Source organism: Pagrus major, chromosome 16 (assembly GCF_040436345.1).
Source record: "Pagrus major chromosome 16, Pma_NU_1.0".
NCBI classification, from domain to species: Eukaryota; Metazoa; Chordata; class Actinopteri; order Spariformes; family Sparidae; genus Pagrus; species Pagrus major.
This window is the reverse complement of record NC_133230.1, coordinates 5,673,705-5,693,784: the sequence shown is the minus strand read 5'-3', so window position 1 is coordinate 5,693,784 and position 20,080 is coordinate 5,673,705. Positions and strand designations below refer to the sequence as shown.

At 42.0% G+C, this 20,080-nt stretch overlaps 2 protein-coding genes across 2 annotated transcripts; both read left to right on the top strand.

The window, feature by feature from the left end:
- The first annotated feature begins 949 nt into the window (after window positions 1-949).
- Window positions 950-8,193, top strand: afg1la (AFG1 like ATPase a). Its single transcript, XM_073484338.1, has 13 exons — window positions 950-1,094; window positions 1,471-1,676; window positions 1,961-2,012; window positions 2,095-2,196; window positions 3,479-3,609; window positions 3,705-3,804; window positions 4,631-4,689; window positions 4,801-4,883; window positions 4,981-5,051; window positions 5,164-5,264; window positions 6,434-6,574; window positions 6,673-6,783; window positions 7,727-8,193. Exons 1-13 carry the CDS (start codon window positions 950-952, stop codon window positions 7,862-7,864), a joined length of 1,440 nt encoding a protein of 479 aa, XP_073340439.1. The 3' UTR covers window positions 7,865-8,193.
- A 1,602-nt stretch (window positions 8,194-9,795) lies between these two features.
- foxo3a (forkhead box O3A) lies at window positions 9,796-18,170 on the top strand. Its single transcript, XM_073484336.1, has 2 exons — window positions 9,796-11,111; window positions 16,420-18,170. Exons 1-2 carry the CDS (start codon window positions 10,560-10,562, stop codon window positions 17,728-17,730), a joined length of 1,863 nt encoding a protein of 620 aa, XP_073340437.1. The 5' UTR covers window positions 9,796-10,559; the 3' UTR covers window positions 17,731-18,170.
- The last annotated feature ends 1,910 nt before the right edge of the window (window positions 18,171-20,080 follow it).

The following is a 20,080-nucleotide window of genomic DNA, read 5'->3' as shown; positions in this document are numbered from 1 at the left end:
GGTGTAGTGTGTGTATTGTGCAAGGTTGGGATTAAGACTGCAACTGTATTCGTTTTATTGATTTAACCATCTAATATTGTTTTTCAATTGATTGTTTAGAGTAATAAAATGTAAAAAAAAAAAAAAAAAAGGTCTTTGATTGTGTTGTTTTTTTCAACCAATAGTCTAAAAACAGTTCAGTTTGCAATCATATACAATTGAATCAAGCAGCAAATCCGTCCGTTTAGGATCCTAGAACCAGAGAATAGTTGTCATATTTCAAAAATGTGCATTTTTTTTGCACATCAACGAATTTAATAAGCTCTACTTGAGATAAAATACAATAAAGTACATAAGGTAAAAGAATAATAAAATAAAAAGGTTGAAATAAATACACGGCCTCTCTGGATGCCACTGTGTTCAATAAATCTCAGGTTTATTTCTTTTCTGTTTGCCTTTGACTTTTATTAAATAAAAATCTGGACTTTTCATTCGCATCCTGTTCTGAACTGTAATTTATTCTCCTGTTTTATTCAATTTTATCTTGTGTTTTATAATCTATGTTACCTTATATTTTAGTTATTTTATTAAAAAACACACAAAATAACAAGGATAACATCCAGTGCAGGAAGAGGCAGAAAACCTGGCATATTTGAAGCCTCCATGTAAATAATGTTAAGATATCACTGTTATCATTTAATACCTTTTATGTCCTACATAAAGCACTTTGAATGGTTTGTTGTTTATTGTCTTGCTTTGAATCTATCAGCACAATAACAACACACTTTAATTATCCCATTCCTTATTATAACATTATGATAACACAGTATATGTGTGATATTATGATAATCCTTAGAATAAACATTAGAATAAAACCCAGAATCGTGAAACTGAACGAAACTTCGCCCCCTGCTGGCCGACACCGGGACGCGCTTCTGTATGTTTTGTATTTGTCAATAAAGTTATGTTGATGACATTTGAAACCAAGATGGCGGCGTGCATACCGCTGTCGGTAAAGATGTCACCCTCAGCTTCTCTGGGCTTTCGGTGTCTTTTAACAGAGCAATATTCCTCTAAATGGCTGCTAAAATCTTTGACAGAGCTCTGCAGACGAGGTGAGACGAGTTTTTGGTGAGTCGTGTTGATGGCGAAAGTGTTAAAAGGCGTTTTTATAACGTTACTGAAAAGTCGATGTAGCTAGCTCTAACCTTACTTTGAATCAGTTTTTGCTTTAGCTTACTCTCTCTTAAAGTTAATCTAGTATCACGACAAATATGAAAGCCTGTGGAGAAACTTACCTTTTTATATTCGCTGGTTGTGTCCAGCTCTGACAGCTGTCAAACTAGCTGTCACTTAGCTAACCTTTGGTCTCTGGCCACAGCAACAACATCACCTTAACTTCACACATCAGTGAACTCCTTTAAATGAATCTCTAAATGTATATAAAAGAGTTAACGTGACGTTTCTGTCTTTGTTGTCATCATACCAAAGGTTACTCGGTGAAAGCCCAGCAGGCGGCGGAGGAGAGCGGTGTGAGCGCCGCCGGGTTCAGCGGCCCTCTGGATCACTACACCGGGCTGATCAGAGACGGGTCACTGCGGGAGGACGAGCACCAGAGAGCGGTGCTGCAGACCCTGGACCAACTCCACAAGACACTGAGAGGATACAGCAACACGCCGACATCCATCTTGGCCAAGGTAGAGAGAAACACCCCATCACTGATGATGTTTACAGCCTTTCACTTAAGGGGAAACACTACAGGTGAATATGGTAACTGATAGAAATATAGAAATAAATCAGGCTTTAAAGACATATAAACAAACCGGAGCTAAACGGAGCTATCTAATTTAATATGCACTAATTCAAATGTCCAGAACAGAAATCTGAACCTAAATAAAAACCTTAATGTGTACATTGGTTGTCAGTCTGATTGACAAGTTATTTATTTTGGAACATTTTTTTCTGCCCATCTGTCTTTCAGTTTTTCACCAAACCGAAGCCTCCGAAAGGTTACTACATCTACGGTGATGTTGGTAAGAGAGATTGGCCTCAGAGTTTCTAATACACATTTAATGTTTTAGATGTACTCTTTTCTCATGCTTTTTATCGTTCCAGGCACAGGAAAAACTATGGTGATGGACATGTTCTACACATATGTTGAGACTGAAAAGAAGAAGAGGGTTCATTTCCACGGCTTTATGTTGGACGTGCACAAAAGTGAGTTCTGATTCACTTCCTTTTTTTGTTCCTTACAGCCACAAGGGGGCAAATAATTGACCTCTGAGTAAGGACACGGATGCATGAATGAATAAGTCAAACATGATGGATGATGGATGAGATGTCCTGCGTCTTAAAAGTGGAAGTTGTGCTCAAAGCTGCAAAGGTTGTTTGATGCGGTGGGAAGAAAAGCAACCAAGATACATGTCCCTACATTAGAAGAAAACTGATGTTTTTACACCAGGTTATATGTTGTCAGTGTTTCCAGATTTAGACACCTGTTTTGTATTTTTGTTAGCTGTTTTTCGTCTTATCAGGGGAGAAAATATCAACCCAGGCCCTCATCTAATCAATTTGAACAGTACATTACAACAGAACATTTTCCTTGTAGGCAGAATTCTTTCCACCAAAGTGCAACACTGTCTCTTAGCTAGCTTATATTCACTCATTCATTTATTAATCATTAATTTCTCATGAAATCACCTGTCAGTGGTTACAGACAACCCACTGAAACAGCAGCTCCATGCAGGGTGATTTGGCTTCCACGACACCGTGCATCCTTGTTAATATTTGGGTGTCAACAGCTCAGTGTATTTTCCATTTCATTTCACATGTGACCTACATTATAAAGAAGAAAACCAAGTCTCCATACTCTCCTATACATGTCAGTATTTTATTCTGAAAGGATCTAAATATGTTTCAGTAAGGGGGAACTTATATTTCATTTTATTGGAACACAATGCTCACATGTCAGTTCTGTTGTGAAACCAAAACTTCAGAACAAACTATATTTAACATAGAACAACGCAGTGCTGTGGTTGTTTAACTGAGCTTATACTTCCTGTTTTAGTCACCACATTTCATTTTGTTACATTTAAAGCACTGCTGACATGTTGCTGTATATGCTTGCTGCTGACACAGCAGTTCAGATGTGTCTGGTAAACCTCTTATCTTTCATTACATAGTCTCAACTGTAACTCTGCCAAGTAAATCTACAGTCTTTCAGTCCCAAGTCTTCAATATTATTCTTTTCTAAGATTAAAAAAAACTATATAGGGACATATATCAATATTTAGCAATATTTATTCAGTCTGACTTTAAATTTTGCAAACAGTTTTACCCCAAACTAAATTTAGAGACCTTACATTTATCATATGTGGAGGTTTGTGCTTCACAGGTGATGTTAGGGTTAGCTCAGCAGTTTCTAGTATTCATGTTTAATATTTTGCTCTTATCCTGCAGAGCCACGAAGACTAAATTTATGCTCTTTTTTCTTCTTCAGGGATTCATCGGTTGAAACAGAGTATGCCAAAGAGGAAAGCAGGCAAAATGGCCAAATCCTACGACCCCATCGCTCCTGTTGCTGAAGAGATCAGTGAGGAGGCTTGTCTTCTGTGCTTTGATGAGTTTCAGGTAAAGATCTTTCGATGACGGTACCTGTGGTGGGATCTTATCATTTATCCTAGATAGTGTTGTTCTTTTTTATTTATTTGTAACACACATTTCAGGTCACTGATATCGCTGATGCCATGATCCTCAAGCAGCTTTTTGAGAATCTGTTCATGAAGGGTGTCGTCGTTGTGGCCACTTCTAATCGTCCCCCTGAAGGTACGTAACAAGTGTTAAAACATACCCTAAATATTTTTGTCTGCCTCAATGCCTTCTGAATCTCGCTGTTGTTTGACTTTGTCACAACATTTTATTTCATTAATCTACATCCTGTATCACCTGGTGTCAAAGTATAGAATTTACTGAAGAGGTACTTTTCAGTGGTACCACACAGAATGTTTTGGATGTTCTCAGGATGTCAGCGTTGATGGTATTCAGTTTATCCTTTATGAATTAAAGTCATATACAGTGTGTTTCTATAAAGTCTCAACGATGATGATGATGCATATTTTCAGTGTTCATAGACCTAGGACAGTTTTTGGGGGCAGCTGACTCTCCTGTACTTTTTTTGTTTTTCCTACTCTATTCTAGCAGCGAGCATCAAGCGCCATCATTTGATTCAAGAGAACATAAAGTTTCAGTCTGGCTCATTTAAAATCCCAAATTTACATTTTCTTTGACTGAGAAGGAATGAATTTTACAGAATTTAAATCATAACGGCAGTCAGAATTTGGTGTGTTTTTGTTTTTACTGTGAACTCAGACAGAACCTCAGGAAGTTTAGTGTTTTTTTTAAAGACATACTTGGATGTTTAAGACTTCTGTATGAATTTTTGTCAACATCTGACCTTTCTTAAGCAAGTTACAGCCATTTATTAAAATATTATCCTCAACCTTTTCTATGAAAAACAGGTGTAATCCTGTATTCAATTTACTGTCCATATGGATGTGTCCATAAATGTTCAGAGAGTCAAAGAAAGGTTATTAAATCAGCAGAGGACATTGAAGCAAGAGTGATTCAACTTATGGCTCTCTCTTCCCCTCAGACTTGTATAAAAACGGGCTGCAGAGAGTCAACTTTGTGCCGTTTATCGCTGTGTTGCAGGTAAGAAAGAAGATGTTTTCATTCATTCATTATGCTCACTGTATTTTATGCTAGTATATTAAGAGACAACTATATTAAAATGTCTTGTAATCGTTTGTGTCTCACATGCAGAAATATTGCCACACTCTTCGCCTGGATTCTGGGATCGATTACCGCAAGAGGAACAGACCGTCTGCAGGAAAACTCTACTTCCTGTCAGTAATCCTTTAAGAAAAATTGTATTGTATGCCAGATTTTGATCTGTTGTTTTCATGTTGTGTGTTTTTAACTTTAACTTTTCATTACCTGCAGCTCCAGTGAGCCTGATGTAGAAGCAACACTAGACAAGATGTTTGATGAGCTGGCTTTTAAACAAAATGACAGTAAGTGGACTTTTAATGTTATTACGCAGCTGGTATGTAATTAGGTTTAACCTCCATGATGTAATAATTGTATTATCATGTGCTGTTCTTACTGTCCTGTCTTTCTCCGCAGTAACACGACCAAGAGTTCTGAATGTTCTCAACAGGAAAGTGCGTCTGAACAAAGCATGTGGGACCATCGCGGACTGTACATTTGAGGAGCTGTGTGACAGAGTAAGTCTCTAAGACCGTTACCTTGTTAAAAGTGCAATACGTAAAACATTCCCGGTCCGGCCGTGTTCACTGAGAGGCCACTGACCCCAGTTCCGTTGGCCGCTCATCTGGATCTGGTTCTTGTACCCATCTTGGCGCTGCTCCTCGACAGCAATACCCGCTGCGTCCTACAAACCTCCTCCTCCCGGGGTCCAAAACTCCTGTGGTAGCGGTGTAAACAACATCAACACTCCCCTTGTGCCCTGAACTCCCAGCCCAGATCGCTAGTTGCACAGCTAACTAAGCTATGGATATGATGAGATCAAAACTCCAGCAACACTTGTCTTGTATAGAACAAATTTGTTGTCTAACAAACGAGTTTTGGCATGTGACCTCCGTCTGGATCATCATGAAGCACTTACTTTTAGACTTTCTCTTCATCTTGCACCTTGGATGTAGGTGAAGTTCTGCCAGAAACTCCTACTCTGCTTCTCCAGGACTTTACGATCGATATGATGACATAATCGTGTCTTTGTATTGAACATTCAATTTTAAAACTAAGTTAACCTCCAAGTTCAGGATAACTAATCAGTTTACACTGCAGCAGTCTGGACATGCTTGGTTTGTCTCAGGAATTTCAGATTTGACTTATTGAACATACAAACTTGGGAGTGTTTAGTTTTGAATGTATTGTGGTATCTACATACTGTTGACACAATCCAGCTATACTACCTTAAAATGTCCTTGTACAGTAAGCTTCATAGACAAACATCCACACTGTATGTGTTGGACACTGAAGCTGATAATATTGAATGGAATTTTCAAACAAAATTTAACAGCTACTATTTCCTCAATCATGATCATTTCACACACCTTTCCCTGTAATTTAGCCTCAGTCTGTTTTGGTGTCAGTTGAAACGGTTTGGATCTCAACCAGACGTTAAAGCAAAGTGAAACAGGTTTGAACAGTTTTGGTTGTGTTGGAATGATTCACTCACAGGTGGCTGAAGCAATCCAAAGAAATAGAAAAGTAAAAATCGAAGTAAGGACAATCTCATAAAGCCACAGGTTTCTAATAAACAAGCACTTTCAGACAAAGTGTGGTTTAATTAAATCTCAGGAAATGTAAAATATGCAGCACGTCAATCCAAAGAAGTTTATTACACACCATTTTTTGTGCTTGAATTCAGCCTTTAGGGGCCAGTGATTACCTGGAGATGTCACGGCTGTTTGACACCATCTTTATCCGACACATTCCTCAGCTGACGCTGAACAAAAAAACTCAAGCCAGGCGGCTCATAACACTCGTGGACGCTCTCTACGACCACAAGGTAAACTGCTGTTATCTGCACACATACTCGACCTACAGTCAAACACCAAACTTCAGCTTTTTGTTTGGGATTTTTATAATTATTTGATCGTGTTGCAGGTGCGGGTGGTGATTCTTGCAGACCGTCCGCTGGAGGATGTTTTCATACTCGATGGTGATCACGGTCATGATGAGAGTCACATTCTGATGGACGATCTGGGGCTAAAAAGGGTGAGAGCGCCGACTGTTTTCACATCTAAACCAGTTTTTCAAGTTGGGTGTGTCCTCTCAGTCGTAAAACGTTGATTACTAAGCTGGCTGAGGCTGTTGACTGTTGGTGACTACAGTTTAAAACTCACATCTGAAAGTATGTCAGACTACTTTGTTCATCTTTACCTGTGCGTCAGTATATTACCGACTGCAGTACGGCTATAAATCCATTAGATCTCATTTTGGACTGAATAAACAGTTGTGGGGATACATGAGTTCAATTTTATGTATAGTGAGTGCTTTAGTCTCTCAGTGTTAAAGGATAAGTTCACCAAAAAATGAGAGATCAGTCACTATATACTCACCCCCATGTTGATGGAAAGTCAGGTGTGATAAGTTTCATAGTCCACCAAACATTTCTGGAGATTCGCAGTAAGACTGCGTTGCAGCGTTCTCCTAAACAACTGAAGTAGATGGAGACTTGTTTTTTAAACATAAACAAACAAATGAAAAAATGTAAAATGGCTCAGTAAAGCTGCTCCAGCATGTTACGTACACCTTCAAGCTTGTGCACCAACTTCAACAACGCTTTTAGCTACGGCAACTCCAACATCCCCAGTTCAAGTTCATCTGGGGACCTTTGTTGCATCTCTGTCAGCCTACTTTCTTGTTGCCTCTCTTAAATGTGGAGATTTGCTGCTTTTCTTTGTCATTTATGAGAGTAAATGAAGAGTTTGGGAGTTTTTGACTGTTGGTTGGACAAAAAAAACAATCTGAAGAATTTTTCACATTTTTTGACATTTTATACACAAAAACATGAACGTGAAAATAATCTGCAGATTAAGCGATGGTGAAATAATAGTTGCAGCCCTAATGTAAAGATAAAGACTGTTGTAATAACTCATGTAAAGCCATTTGATTGATGCATGTTTCACTATTCAACTTTTAATATGGGTCTCGACAGGATGAAGCGAGCAGTCTGGCCATCTTCAGCGGAGAAGAGGAGAGGTTTGCCTTCCAGAGGACGGTGTCTCGACTCACAGAGATGCAGACAGAAGAATACTGGCTCGAGGGAGACAGAAGCTTAAAGTCACAGGTGTAACATTTGGAAAAGTCGGCCATGTTACACAACCAACATACTCCATAAACTGCACTCTGCCAAAAAAAAACAGTCCAGACCGAACACTATTCCTCCTACTCATCTCGTCCAGCACAAACCCAGTGGGACTGCTCAACAGTATGAGTGCAAGTGTTGCACAGAGAATATTTATTGAAATCTTAAGGCCTTTATGACTTTATTGTGACGTTGCACTTTACAGATCATTTTTAAGAGAAACGGGAGGGTGTCATATTGCTTTTAACTCTGTATCATATCGTGGTCCAACTGTATTTACTTTTATAAACCTGAGCTGGACGACCTCTGAAAATGGATTCCCAGAGGAGCTTTTATGAAGATTTAAGGGACATTTTACTCACTTTTGTGCTACACAATGTTTATGAAAATATAATGCATCGCAACGAGTTATATATGATTCTCATGCAAGCCTAAATACAATGGCAGCTGAGCGGTTGGGAGATTTAAACTTGTGTGTTTTATTTCTGATTTGTGGATGAGGTTTATGAAATGTTCGTCTGACTGAAAAATAATTTCTGACAGGATTCATCAGTATTGTAAGTAAGTGTTTCCTCCAGGGCACTTCATGTTTATGCATCTGTCTTCGATCAAGTGTCGGGAGTTTGCTTTAACTTTTTTGGCAACTTGCATGAATCTTTTCTTTATGTAAACACTGAGTAATACACGCCGCCTTTCAAAAACAAAGAAGCGTGGGCAGTGAAAGTGAGAAAAACACTTTAAAGTTTAACTCCTATACAAACAGAAAAAGTGTTATTGGTACAGAGACAGTTGGTGGCATTTTATTTAGTGGAAGATATTATTTTTTGCAGAAACTAAATCTCAAGTGTGAATTTCAGCAGGTTAAAGCTCAGATGAAAAGAAAAACAGCACTGTAAAGTAACTCTGTCAGTTTTATTAATTTTCATCACAAATCTTGACCACATCTTCTCTTCTTAAACCCTCAGATGTCTGCTGTGATATAACAGCAATATTGTAGCTTGTAGCCTCACTTAGGACTGGGCATGCGTTTGATATTTCTTTCTAAAATGTATTTATGTATATACATATGGTCTGTGGTTGCAACTTTTGATCTCACAACAACAGACTAAGCGAAAGTTCTGCGGGAAAAAAAAAAGGTAAGTCCTGGAATTCTCCATCAGTAATTCAGTTTTTAAGTTAAGACTATACAATATCTGTATATCAGACTATATTGTTATATTATGATATGACAAGGCCGCATTACAGTAAAGTAATTTCCCTACAATATTGTGGCAACATCGATATCAAAGTATTTGGCCTAAAAATACAGTGACATTTGATTGTAGTCTTCATGAAGTGCTTTAAAAGAGTTTCAAAAAATATTGATCTACATTGTGCATCTCAGTATGGACAAATAAATATGAAAATATTGTTATATCATTATTCCCCATGAAGGGAACTATGGATGGAATATGGGAATATATGATGTCTGATATGTGCAGATATGAATATTTTACAGAACATTGTTTAGCTATAAAATATCCTACCTTTATATTTACCTTTATCACAAGTGTTTGATGACCACACTTTATGATATATTCTATATATTAGCTGATATGATATCGGATCTTTAACTCCCTAATATCGATATCGACATCAGCCCCCCAAAAATCGAGGATCAATCAGGCTCTAAAGGTGTTTTAGCCTCAAATATTGTGATATTATTTCACCCAGTCATGTAAAGTCAGCTGTATTTTGCAGAATTAGAGACTCCCATGTTCATATGAGAGGTGTAAACGGTGATGTCACCGGCCTGCAGACATCTCCACACTGTCACTTTAATTTCAGTGCAGTCCAGGGGGCAGGATCGAGGTTTTTTTTTTTTTTTTCCTTCCTCCTCTTGGACTCGGAGCGTTTGCGCAAAGCACAGCAGCAGCAGATTGAATGAAGTGTTTGCAGGCTGCTGGACGCGCAGAGGAGAGGACACCGTGCTGCTGCTGCTGCTGCTGCTGCTGCTGCTGGCTCCTTCAACATGCCACACATGTACAGCCAGGATGCATGAGTGTTTTCTCCGCGGATTTGAGCCTCGCCACGTTTCTCCACCAGCCCCCCTTTAAGAAGAAGAAAAAAACGCTGCGGGGCCTTGAGAAAAAGGCAAATCTCCGCCTTGATGGTATCTGGACAGCAGCGCAGCGCTCAGGCGGCTGGCAGCCCTCTGCACGGATGATAAAGAACTTGGGAGAGAAGGAAATGGTCAAGATGGCAGCTGTGTGCGGAGTGATAAAGCTGATGTGGAGGCATTAGGTGGAGTGGTGTAATTTTTTTTTTTCTTAGTTTCTCTGGCATGCACGTCGCAGGACCGCGGTGCAGGACGCCTGTGAAGGAACGCGTCTGGACACTCTCCGCGCACTCGTCCTGTCTTTAACTCCACATTTCAACCACATTGCAATGCATGTTGGCCAGGGTGTGGGCTGTGCACGAGAAAAGCCAATGTTTTGTTAATGCTGCGGACTGGACGCCGTGCAGGAGGACAGACGGGGACGGACTGACGGACACGTGTTTGGGACTGGGGCTGCAGGCTGGACATTTTTGCATACCGTGCATAGTAAATAAACTGCCTCTGAAGCCCGCACACAACATTGATGGAATGCGACCTGAGTGATTTTATAACCCTTTGTGCACCGACCGAGATATCGCGATTAAAATGGCTGAGGCGCCGCGCAGCAGCAACGAGCCTCCCTCAAACGTTGAGATCGATCCGGATTTCGAGCCCCAGAAGCGGCCGCGCTCCTGCACTTGGCCCCTTCCCCGTCCGGAGTCTGGTGCGGGCAAGCCCGGGACGAATGACGCTGACGTAATCCCCGAAGAGGAGGATGATGAGGGTGGCAGCACGGGGAGCGGAGATGCGCAGAAAGACAGCGGCGGCGGTGTTAAACCCAGGGAGCCGAGCAGCAGCTCCGTCTCCCAGCCCGTGGAGGTCCAGCGCGGCCCCTGCAGGGAGGAGGCCGCCGACGGCTCGCCCTCCTCGGCGCAGACCCCCTCCGCGGCTCTGGGCGGTTCTGCCTCCCAGCAGCTGAGGAAGTCCTCCGCCCGCAGGAACGCCTGGGGCAACTACTCCTATGCAGACCTCATTACCCAAGCCATCGAGAGCTCCCCCGAGAAAAGGCTGACCTTGTCCCAAATCTATGACTGGATGGTGAGGTCTGTGCCATATTTCAAGGACAAAGGCGACAGCAACAGCTCTGCTGGCTGGAAGGTGAGCGGTGGCATGCTGGCGCTGCTGTCATCATAACAAAGACCATACTGTGGTCATGTAAAGACACACAAGGCATGCACACACACAGATGGAGGAGGAGGAGGGTGCAGACACCAACACGTACAGGATGATTTTATGAATATGTGAATAATAAGCAAGGGGATCTGGGAATGTTTGGCCACCTGACACATGATATGCTGTCACAATATAAGGTTTCAGTTGCAAGAGTGCAATCACACTAATCCAGCAATAACAAGGCAGCAGGTTAGGGGTATGAAAGTCGATACTCAAAAACAGGCGATGCAAAGTTAATTTTCACTTTCAGACAAACTGCTCACACTGCAACAGAGGGGCTTCTTACAAGCCCCGCTTCTGTTTGATTTTAAGGATTAGTTCGGCCTGGAAAACCAATTCATCTGTCATGGAATCAAGTCTGATGAAAGCTTTGAGCTTTGCAGGATTTAGATGTTGTGGTGGGGGTGGTGGGGGGCTAGAAAAACTCTGGAAATAGGTTTGTAATCCTGCACAACTGTGTGGATGTGGGCTGCAGGCTGACTCCAGGAGGTTTCTTCATGAAGGGTCGATGCTTTGACCCTCGTCAGTGTGTTTGGGAGACAAATTGATCCTAATAGCTGATTAATCTGCACAGAATCAGCTGGTTAGTTAATGCATCAGATTAGCGGCGCTCCAGCTTTTCATTCATGTTTGGATGCTGCAGACGGATACAGGCTTGCAGATGCAGAGGAAAGGGTTAACGGTGAGGCTTTCAGAAAGTGCTGACATCAGCATTTCCTGGGAGATGCTTTGTAGCTGTGTGACATTCAGCAATCAGCTTTAAAGGTTGGTCATCTGCATGAGGAGGAACTGTGAGCAAAAAGAAATGTCCTCAGGCATGTTCAGGTTGTAAACCCAGACCTGGACACCAGGATCACACCAGATTTCACTGACAAACGTTGTGTTGTCGCTCCAACGCGAGGGTTAAACGCTCAGATTTCCCTCTCTGATGTGAATCCAAACAAAACACTCGGCTCCTGTATAAATGATGACCATGCAGGCAGGCAGGCACAGCGGCTCGACCTCCGCTTGTGTGCCACACTGTCTTTTCATGTGGCCCGGGCACAAGAATCAATCAGCTGACTATAAATTATGTAGGTCAATGTGTAGCAGTGTGAGAGAAGCTCAGTGTTTTCTCTCTTCGGATCTGGCTCTGGCTAAACTGGCATTGCTCCAGTCCCCGCTCAGAACGAGGCTTTGCTCAAAGGCTGCTGCTGCTGCTGCTGCTGCTGCAGAGCTGCTATGACTGCGTGGGGGAGGGGCAGGCAGGAGTTGCTCTTTGTGATTTATCTTTTTAAAAACGCTGTATGGCTCCTACTGTACGTACCTGTGCAGCATTTGGGAGATTTAACGCGTCCCCGAAGCTTTCAAGATACAATAACGTCCTCGAGATCTTTAATTCGAGATGCAGGCCGGACGGTTTCAGCTGCTACATGTCACACAGACCCAGAATAAAGCAGGAATGTTGTGTTTATGAGGAGACATTTGAATTGTTCGGGGTAGATTATGTTGTATTGTTCTGTTGGACTGCTGTTTTGCCCACCTGCTGTAACATAATACAGTCTAATCCAGCAGCTTTACAATTTACAGCCTCATAAATGTCTGGAGAGTTGATCAAAACCTCTCCGACAGGCTCAACCAGAACTGAAGTGTCACAACGGGTTGGTTATTTATTTATTTATTGCAGGGCTGTTGTATTGGATTTCATGCTTTTAGTGTGTCTGCTCCCTGTAGGTCATGACGTGAGTGATTAATGGCTTGCTTGGCTAATGTTTTTAATCTGTAAATTTTAGCATCTACAGACGGGTACAATTTGTTTCATTTCTCGAGGAAAAACACCTACAAACATACTCTTTCATTCTGATTAGGTAGAAGGGAGCTTAAGTGCTCAAATCCTGCTGAAAATAGGGATGAAAACAATCGTAAATATTCATATTTGGTCCGGAAATCAAAAACCACCTCCGAGTTGCTCCCCCCTGTGTGTTTTATCAACACCTGCGCTGCTCTCAGCTTCATCTCCTTGGCACTCTTCATCAAACAATCAGAGATTTATCTCCTTTTAATTATCAGTCCAGTCCTCTGGTTATAAACCCAGCTAAAGGAAATGGACTCAGTCCAGCTGATGAGGAAATGTGGAGACTTGAGGGTTTTGTTTAAGCCACATTGAAGCAAGATGAGTCAAAGATCAGGTTAAAGGTCAAAGGCGTAGTGCTCAGGATTTGTTGGTTGGTGTTTGCAGCAAGCAATTCTGAAGAAAGATGGTTGATAAGTCTGATTCACAGGTCATCAGATACCAGCGCGTTGGACCTGAAGTGTCAGTATTTGACAACCTGGGAATGAGACTCAACAAATTGTCTTTCGGATGTCCAGAAACGTCCCAAACACAGCAAAACAAAAAAACTAAATACAGGAAAAGGGAAATGTCTCTGCATAATAAACCATTAAGTCTGAGGATATATTACTTTTTCATATTATTGAATAATCCCCTAAAAGGGCCAAAAACGAACAATGAATTGATCCTACTACCAAGTACTGTCTGTGTAGACAAAGCCTGATGTATCTCATTCCTGAGTGCCATAGAGCTCCATTGTTGTCCAAAAGCTATTAAAAACACATCAGTGAGTCACGTGGGTGCACTGGGTGACATGTTTGTTGATAAGGACACCATCCTGCTGCTGTTAATAGGCCCACTCACAGGCGCCTGTTCGCCTATTTTCTGGATAAAAATAGTCCCAAAAAATTCACATTTGTGAAAAACTACAGTGCGGAGCTGTTGTAGGAAATTTCTTTTAATCGCTCCGTATTTTTCCGACCTGATTTAAGAAACAAGATGCTGACGAGGAACTAACCGTTAACTGTTACCCTTGTTTCCAGTGTTTGTCATGCTGGCTTCCCCTGTTTATAGTTCCCACTGCCTCCATTGTTTGCTCCTACTCATCCACATTACTGATGAATACTTATCAAGCTTCGTATTTAACGCACAGACCTGAGAGCCTGGACTGACTGCCACAGTTTAAGGAAGTTGGAAAGTATTGAGAGACAGACGAGCGCACTGTCTGTTCTGGTCTTTTCGTGGGATTTGTTTGCAAGATGTAAACTAAAGAAACACACCACCCTTATCTCAAAAGTCAGAGGGCAAGCCAGACACTCCAAATATAAGAAAATATGCCAAACCAACTGAGTCACTTCATAGTCAGGAACCTCATAAGGAGATCTTTGTTTTTTTCTGAGTAATAAGCAAAAGCCGCCAACTTTCCAGCTTATCTGCGGTGAGAGAAAATAAGAAATAAGAGCAGTGAGGTACTGCTGTGTTATTTCTGCAAGCCACATGTTCTTTGTTGCTGTAAGTGATGAAAGTGTTTGCTTGTTGGCCTAATCCTTTAATTGGCTTGTGGTGAGGGCTTTGCTGGAAGTTTGGTGTCAGCGGGTCACTCCATTGACTCACTGCATCCAGAGGAAAACCGTGGGCGACGCTCGTCTGTGATCTCTCAGTCATCACAAAGCTGGAGAGCAATTTCCCTTCACATCTGCCATTTATAGGATCCATATTGTCAAGGCCATGGGCAGCTGTAGTTTGAATGTTTGTGTGAGCTTGTTTAGTGTTTGATTGGTTTAATCTTCTGAGGATTGGATTTAAATATGACCTCAGTTTACTCGAGTTAATTCAAGCTTAAGTGAATTATGCTGGACCTTCTCCCAGTGAAGTCGGCCTTTGGGCTGCAGAGATCACTGCAGACTTTTTCTCCTTCTGTTACTGCAGTGTGACTTAGTGTGGGCCGGTCACGCTGGCTCCAGCTGTTTAATTTTGTACATGGTTGGGAACATCTCCAGGGAAATCCTGTAGACCTTTCCGAGCAGCCAGAAATAGGTCACACAGTGTGAGGTGCACAGGAGACGTGTCTCTTCGAAGACACTGCAGTGTTAGTGTGGCTCGGTATCTAGTTGTAATAGTTTAGTGTCAGAAAACCCTGAATCTTCTGTTGTGGGAAGCCTACAGTGTTAAATATCTGTTTTTATCTTCAGAGCAGTGTTTATTATCCTCTTTTGGTTTGTGGCCACTTAAAATAAAGAAGTGTCTGCTTCTGACTTGGATCGGGCAATGTGGGTAAAAAGTATCACAGCCTGTTTAATTACGACAAGGGCCACAAACCACGGCCCTTCCAAAACATGCCCACTGGTACACTACACTATGGTGGCCCAGAGGGGCAACAGACCACAGCTGATAAAAGATGAATTGAAAATGTTAATAAAGTTAGAACATTTTAGCAACTGTGAGGCAAAAAAATAACAATAACACCCTAAATAATGTGGTTTTAACAACCAAAATGTAAATTTCCTTAATAAAGTAGGCTATGTTTATGTCTACTTAATAAAATAATGAAAAGAGAAGGTGCCTTAGGCAAACAAAATAATTTGAAAATCTAGAAATGTGCTTGGTATTTTACACTTAAGCAGAAAGCAGGGGGATTAACTGCTAAAATTATATTTTGATATTATAAATTATTTTATTGAGTGGTCTGTTAATAAAATGGTCAGAGCGAACTTAAGAAAACAAGACTACACATCCATTAGCAGTTATGCAGCATATACCGCCTATGACTTTTATTGTGAAAGGTACAAAAACAGAGAGTCTGCCTGCAGCTGTGAGTGAAATAAAAGTTAGCTGTTCAGACTACGGAGACAGAAGTAAGAGGACATTATATACAGTGATCTCTTATAATTGCCTGAAAAGTCGATTGCAGATGCCCTCAACAAAAATCTGAAAAAAATCTACGTGATTTTGTGCGTCAACAGTGGTGATCAGATTACTCAAACAGCTCAAGGTCCATTCAGTAGCTGTTCTGGAGCTTTCAAACGTGTCACATGATCTTCCACAGCAGATGCACAGTTGTCATGGAGTTGTAGATGTCAAATTGTCCATTTTTCTGACGAATTTAAAGACCTTTGTGTCCACGTTGGCTTGAAAGACTTAAACTGATGGTTAAATTAACCCTCAAAATGGAAATCTTGCCGTGACGGCTCGCCACCTGCTGAGGAAGATTATGTGGTTCCATGGAAAGCTCCAGCTCGGCTACTAATTTCTTGACCTAGTTTCCAAGGTCAAGAAATGAAGTTTCAATCTCAACTATTTGTAGTAAACGTCACAGTTTACAGACCAACTTTCTGTCTCAATTTTGACTGACTGAACTTGCCGTACGAAGGAACAACAAGAATTAAACATGTATTTAATTGTTTTCGTTTGTTTTTATTTCAGAATTCCATCCGACACAATCTGTCCCTCCATAGTCGTTTTGTGAAAGTCCAGAATGAGGGGACAGGGAAAAGCTCCTGGTGGATGGTCAACCCTGAAGGTGGTAAAGGAGGCAAAGCTCCCCGACGACGGGCTGTGTCGATGGATAACAGCAAGTACATCAAAGGTGCCCGAGGACGTGCCACCAAGAAGAAAGCCTCGCTGCAGGCAGCTCAAGAGGGCAGCTCAGAGAGCTCCTCCAGCCTCTCCAAATGGACAGGAAGTCCCACCTCCCGCAGCAGTGACGAGCTGGACGCCTGGACAGACTTCCGCTCCCGGACCAATTCTAACGCCAGCACACTTAGCGGTCGTCTGTCCCCGATCCTGGCCAACCTGGAGCTGGATGAGGTGCCTGATGATGACTCGCCCCTGTCCCCGATGCTGTACTCCAGCCCCAGCAGCATGTCCCCGTCCACGGGGCCCACGGGGCTCTCTGACCTGGCAGGTACCATGAACCTCAACGACGGGCTCTCTGACAACCTGATGGACGACCTTTTAGACAATATCAGCCTGACAGCATCCCAGCAGCCTCCTCCTGGAGAGGAAGACAACGGAGCCAACGGTCAGGGGTCAGTGTTTACTTTCAGCTGCTCAGGAAGCAGTCTGGGGAGCCCCTCTGGCAGCTACGGGCCAAACCCTCTTTTCAGCCCTCCGTCCATCACAAGCCTGCGCCAGTCGCCCATGCAGACCATCCAGGAGAACAAGCAGACCACCTTCTCCTGCATCCCGCACTTCAGCGACCACCAGACCCTGCAGGACCTGCTCAGCCTGGACTCCCACAGCCACAGCAACGTCATGCTGACGCAGTCCGACCCGCTGATGTCGCAGGCCAGCACCGCCATCGCCCTGCAGAACTCGCGCCGAAACGCCATGCTGCTCCGCAAAGACCACATGCTGGTGAACCACACCAGCGCAGGTCAGGCCCAAAGCTCTTCAGTGCCTGGTTGGCAAGCTGGCTTGTCGACCTCTGACAACGACGCCGGCCACAACGACGCCAAGCAGCCGCACCTGAAGTCTCCCAGCAAGAACGCCTCTATGCAGCTCGGCTCTGGTTTATCCGGCCAGGACCGCTTTCCCGCTGATCTGGACCTCGACGTGTTCAACGGCAGTCTCGAGTGCGACATGGACTCCATCATCCGCAATGAACTGATGGACGCAGACTGCCTGGACCTGAGCTTCGACTCTCGCCTCACCTCCGCCCAGAACGCCAACAGGAATTCAGGAAGCTTCTCGAGTTCGAAACAGACCTCCCCTCACAGCTGGGTGCCAAGCTGAGAAGCTCTGTCAGAGCTCGGCATGAGTAAAAGAAAAAGAGAAGTGGGGGAAATGTAAATTGGGGCTCATTGTGCAACTAGAGGGAGGAAAGTATGTAAAAGTGTATTCATGTAGTATTTTTTTCTATAATTTCAACGTGAGGCATTAAGTTTGGTACTGTAATCTAAGTGTCTGAGACACACAAAGGTGTGTTCACAGAGGAGAAACAAAAAAAAAACGTCTTTAAAAAGATCAATGCCTGGGCGGTGTGAACAACAGTATTGACTGGAAGTACAGGACATTTTGTTAAAACTATATGAAAAGCATCAACTCGTGTTAGTCTCAGGGAATCACTCGTACAGTATCACAAAGTGATACATGAAACTGAAGATAAAATATGTTTTCACCCTGCTTTCTCTCCTCTTTCACACCCTTTCATACCTAAAAAGAAAAAAAAAACATTTTTGCCAAACCAGCTGTCAGCCTGTTGCGAGTTGACAGCCTGTTTACAGAAAAAAGCTGCAGAGAATGTTACATTATTACGTTCCAGTGGAGGATACTTGACAAGCTTTTTTTTTTTTTTCCTTAAAGTTTCTTTGAGAGACGTAGCCTAAACGGACTAAAAGATTTAAAAAAAAACAGGTGTTACTGAAAAGCTTTTTTTTTTTGTCCTATCGATGCACAGAGTCACGCACCAAATATCAATCTGTAGAGGTTAATAATGTTATCAAGATGTGAACTGATCTACATTGTGTGGTTTTTTTGTATGTAATGTTTTATTTTTATTTAGCGAATTTTACCCTGTGATTTTAGTGACATTACTGTGAATTCTGTTCCTTCTGAAGAGGTGCATTACTGAAGTCTTGATGATATGGTGTTTCTGCTGCAGATCCCCTTTCACCATCTCCCCTCTTCCTCCTCTTCCTCTCCCACTTACTGCAATATTGGAAGTACTGCTCAGTATACAGAGTTTAGGACAGACGTTAGGACCATGTTTAGCTCTAGTCGACACCATTTACATTAGCAAACACTTAGAACTATCCGGATTAAAAATAACCACCCTTTAGAGACTCCACAGCACTCAACTACAATATTTTTGGTGTTTGTTAATTTGAGGGAGTTCTTGGTGCTATAAATAAGAAGATAGCAGGGAGTGGCTGCAGATGGAGCAGCATTAGTAGCCTCCCCCTTTGTTATCAGCACTATAGCAGGTGCTGGGCAAAATAGTGTTTCCAACCCTGTGAGAGGAGGGCATGTAGTATGTTAGAGCCATGTTTGCCATTTGAGGAAAAAAAAAAATCAACCACAGTATTTTAAATATTGCCAAAATATTTCTGCATTTAAACAAGTGGAAATAAGAGGATATACAGTGTATAAATGTAAGGAACCAGTGCTATAAGGGCAAAAAAATTAAATCGTCATCAGCACAGTTTTTGTAGGAACGGCAGGATGATTTTTTTAGTTTACATTTTTATCAACTTGTCCATTTGTCTTTGTTTTAAAATGACATTTTATTTATTTTTTCTTTTCCACATGTACATATGTTACGCTCTTCCATATGACATGAGGAAGAGCTGTGTAAAAGCACTTTTGTTTTCATGGTCTGTTCACCTCCCATCGGGTATCGATCAGGACTGACAACGGACGGCAAATGGTGCCTGAAATAGTGTCCTCCATTAGAGGTGATTTTAACCGACATTAACTGAATCGCAGTTTGCTTCATTTTTCGATTTCACAAAAATAAATTCAGCACAGACGTGCTTCCAAATATCATTTTTGTAGCTTCACGAGGATGATTTAGTCCTAAAAATACACAACGCTGACTTGAAGCTTCATTTTTTTTTTAACACTCACTGCCAATATTCAAACACCATTTCTTCCTATTGCTCCTACAAAAAAAAGAGAGAGAGAGACATCATGTTGACATTGCCAGTTGTAATTCCAACTCCTATCTTGGTTGTATCAGAGATGGTGCATGTAAATAAAGCTTAAAGAACCACTGAAACCTGGAGTTTTGTTTGATATTCCTTTTTTCATGTCTGTCTCTGGAGGAATTGCACAGCTGCAGACTCTGCAGTCACCACGGAGGTGATTTCCTATTGGATAATCACATCATGAGCTAAGAACCAATCACACACTGTATCCAAGAGGACTGGACCTGCTGAGATTAAATGAAGGTTTTTTGAATGCGTGATTGCTGAAGGTATGTGCAGCTCAACGACTGGTGCACCATGCATTGTGTCATATTTACATACCTCACTGTATATTACAGAATTACAGCTCAAGTGGTGAGTATGTAAAAAGGTAAACATTACTGACATCATTATTCTAACAAAAGGAGCACTCCAGTGTGACATTAGAGCCCTCTACA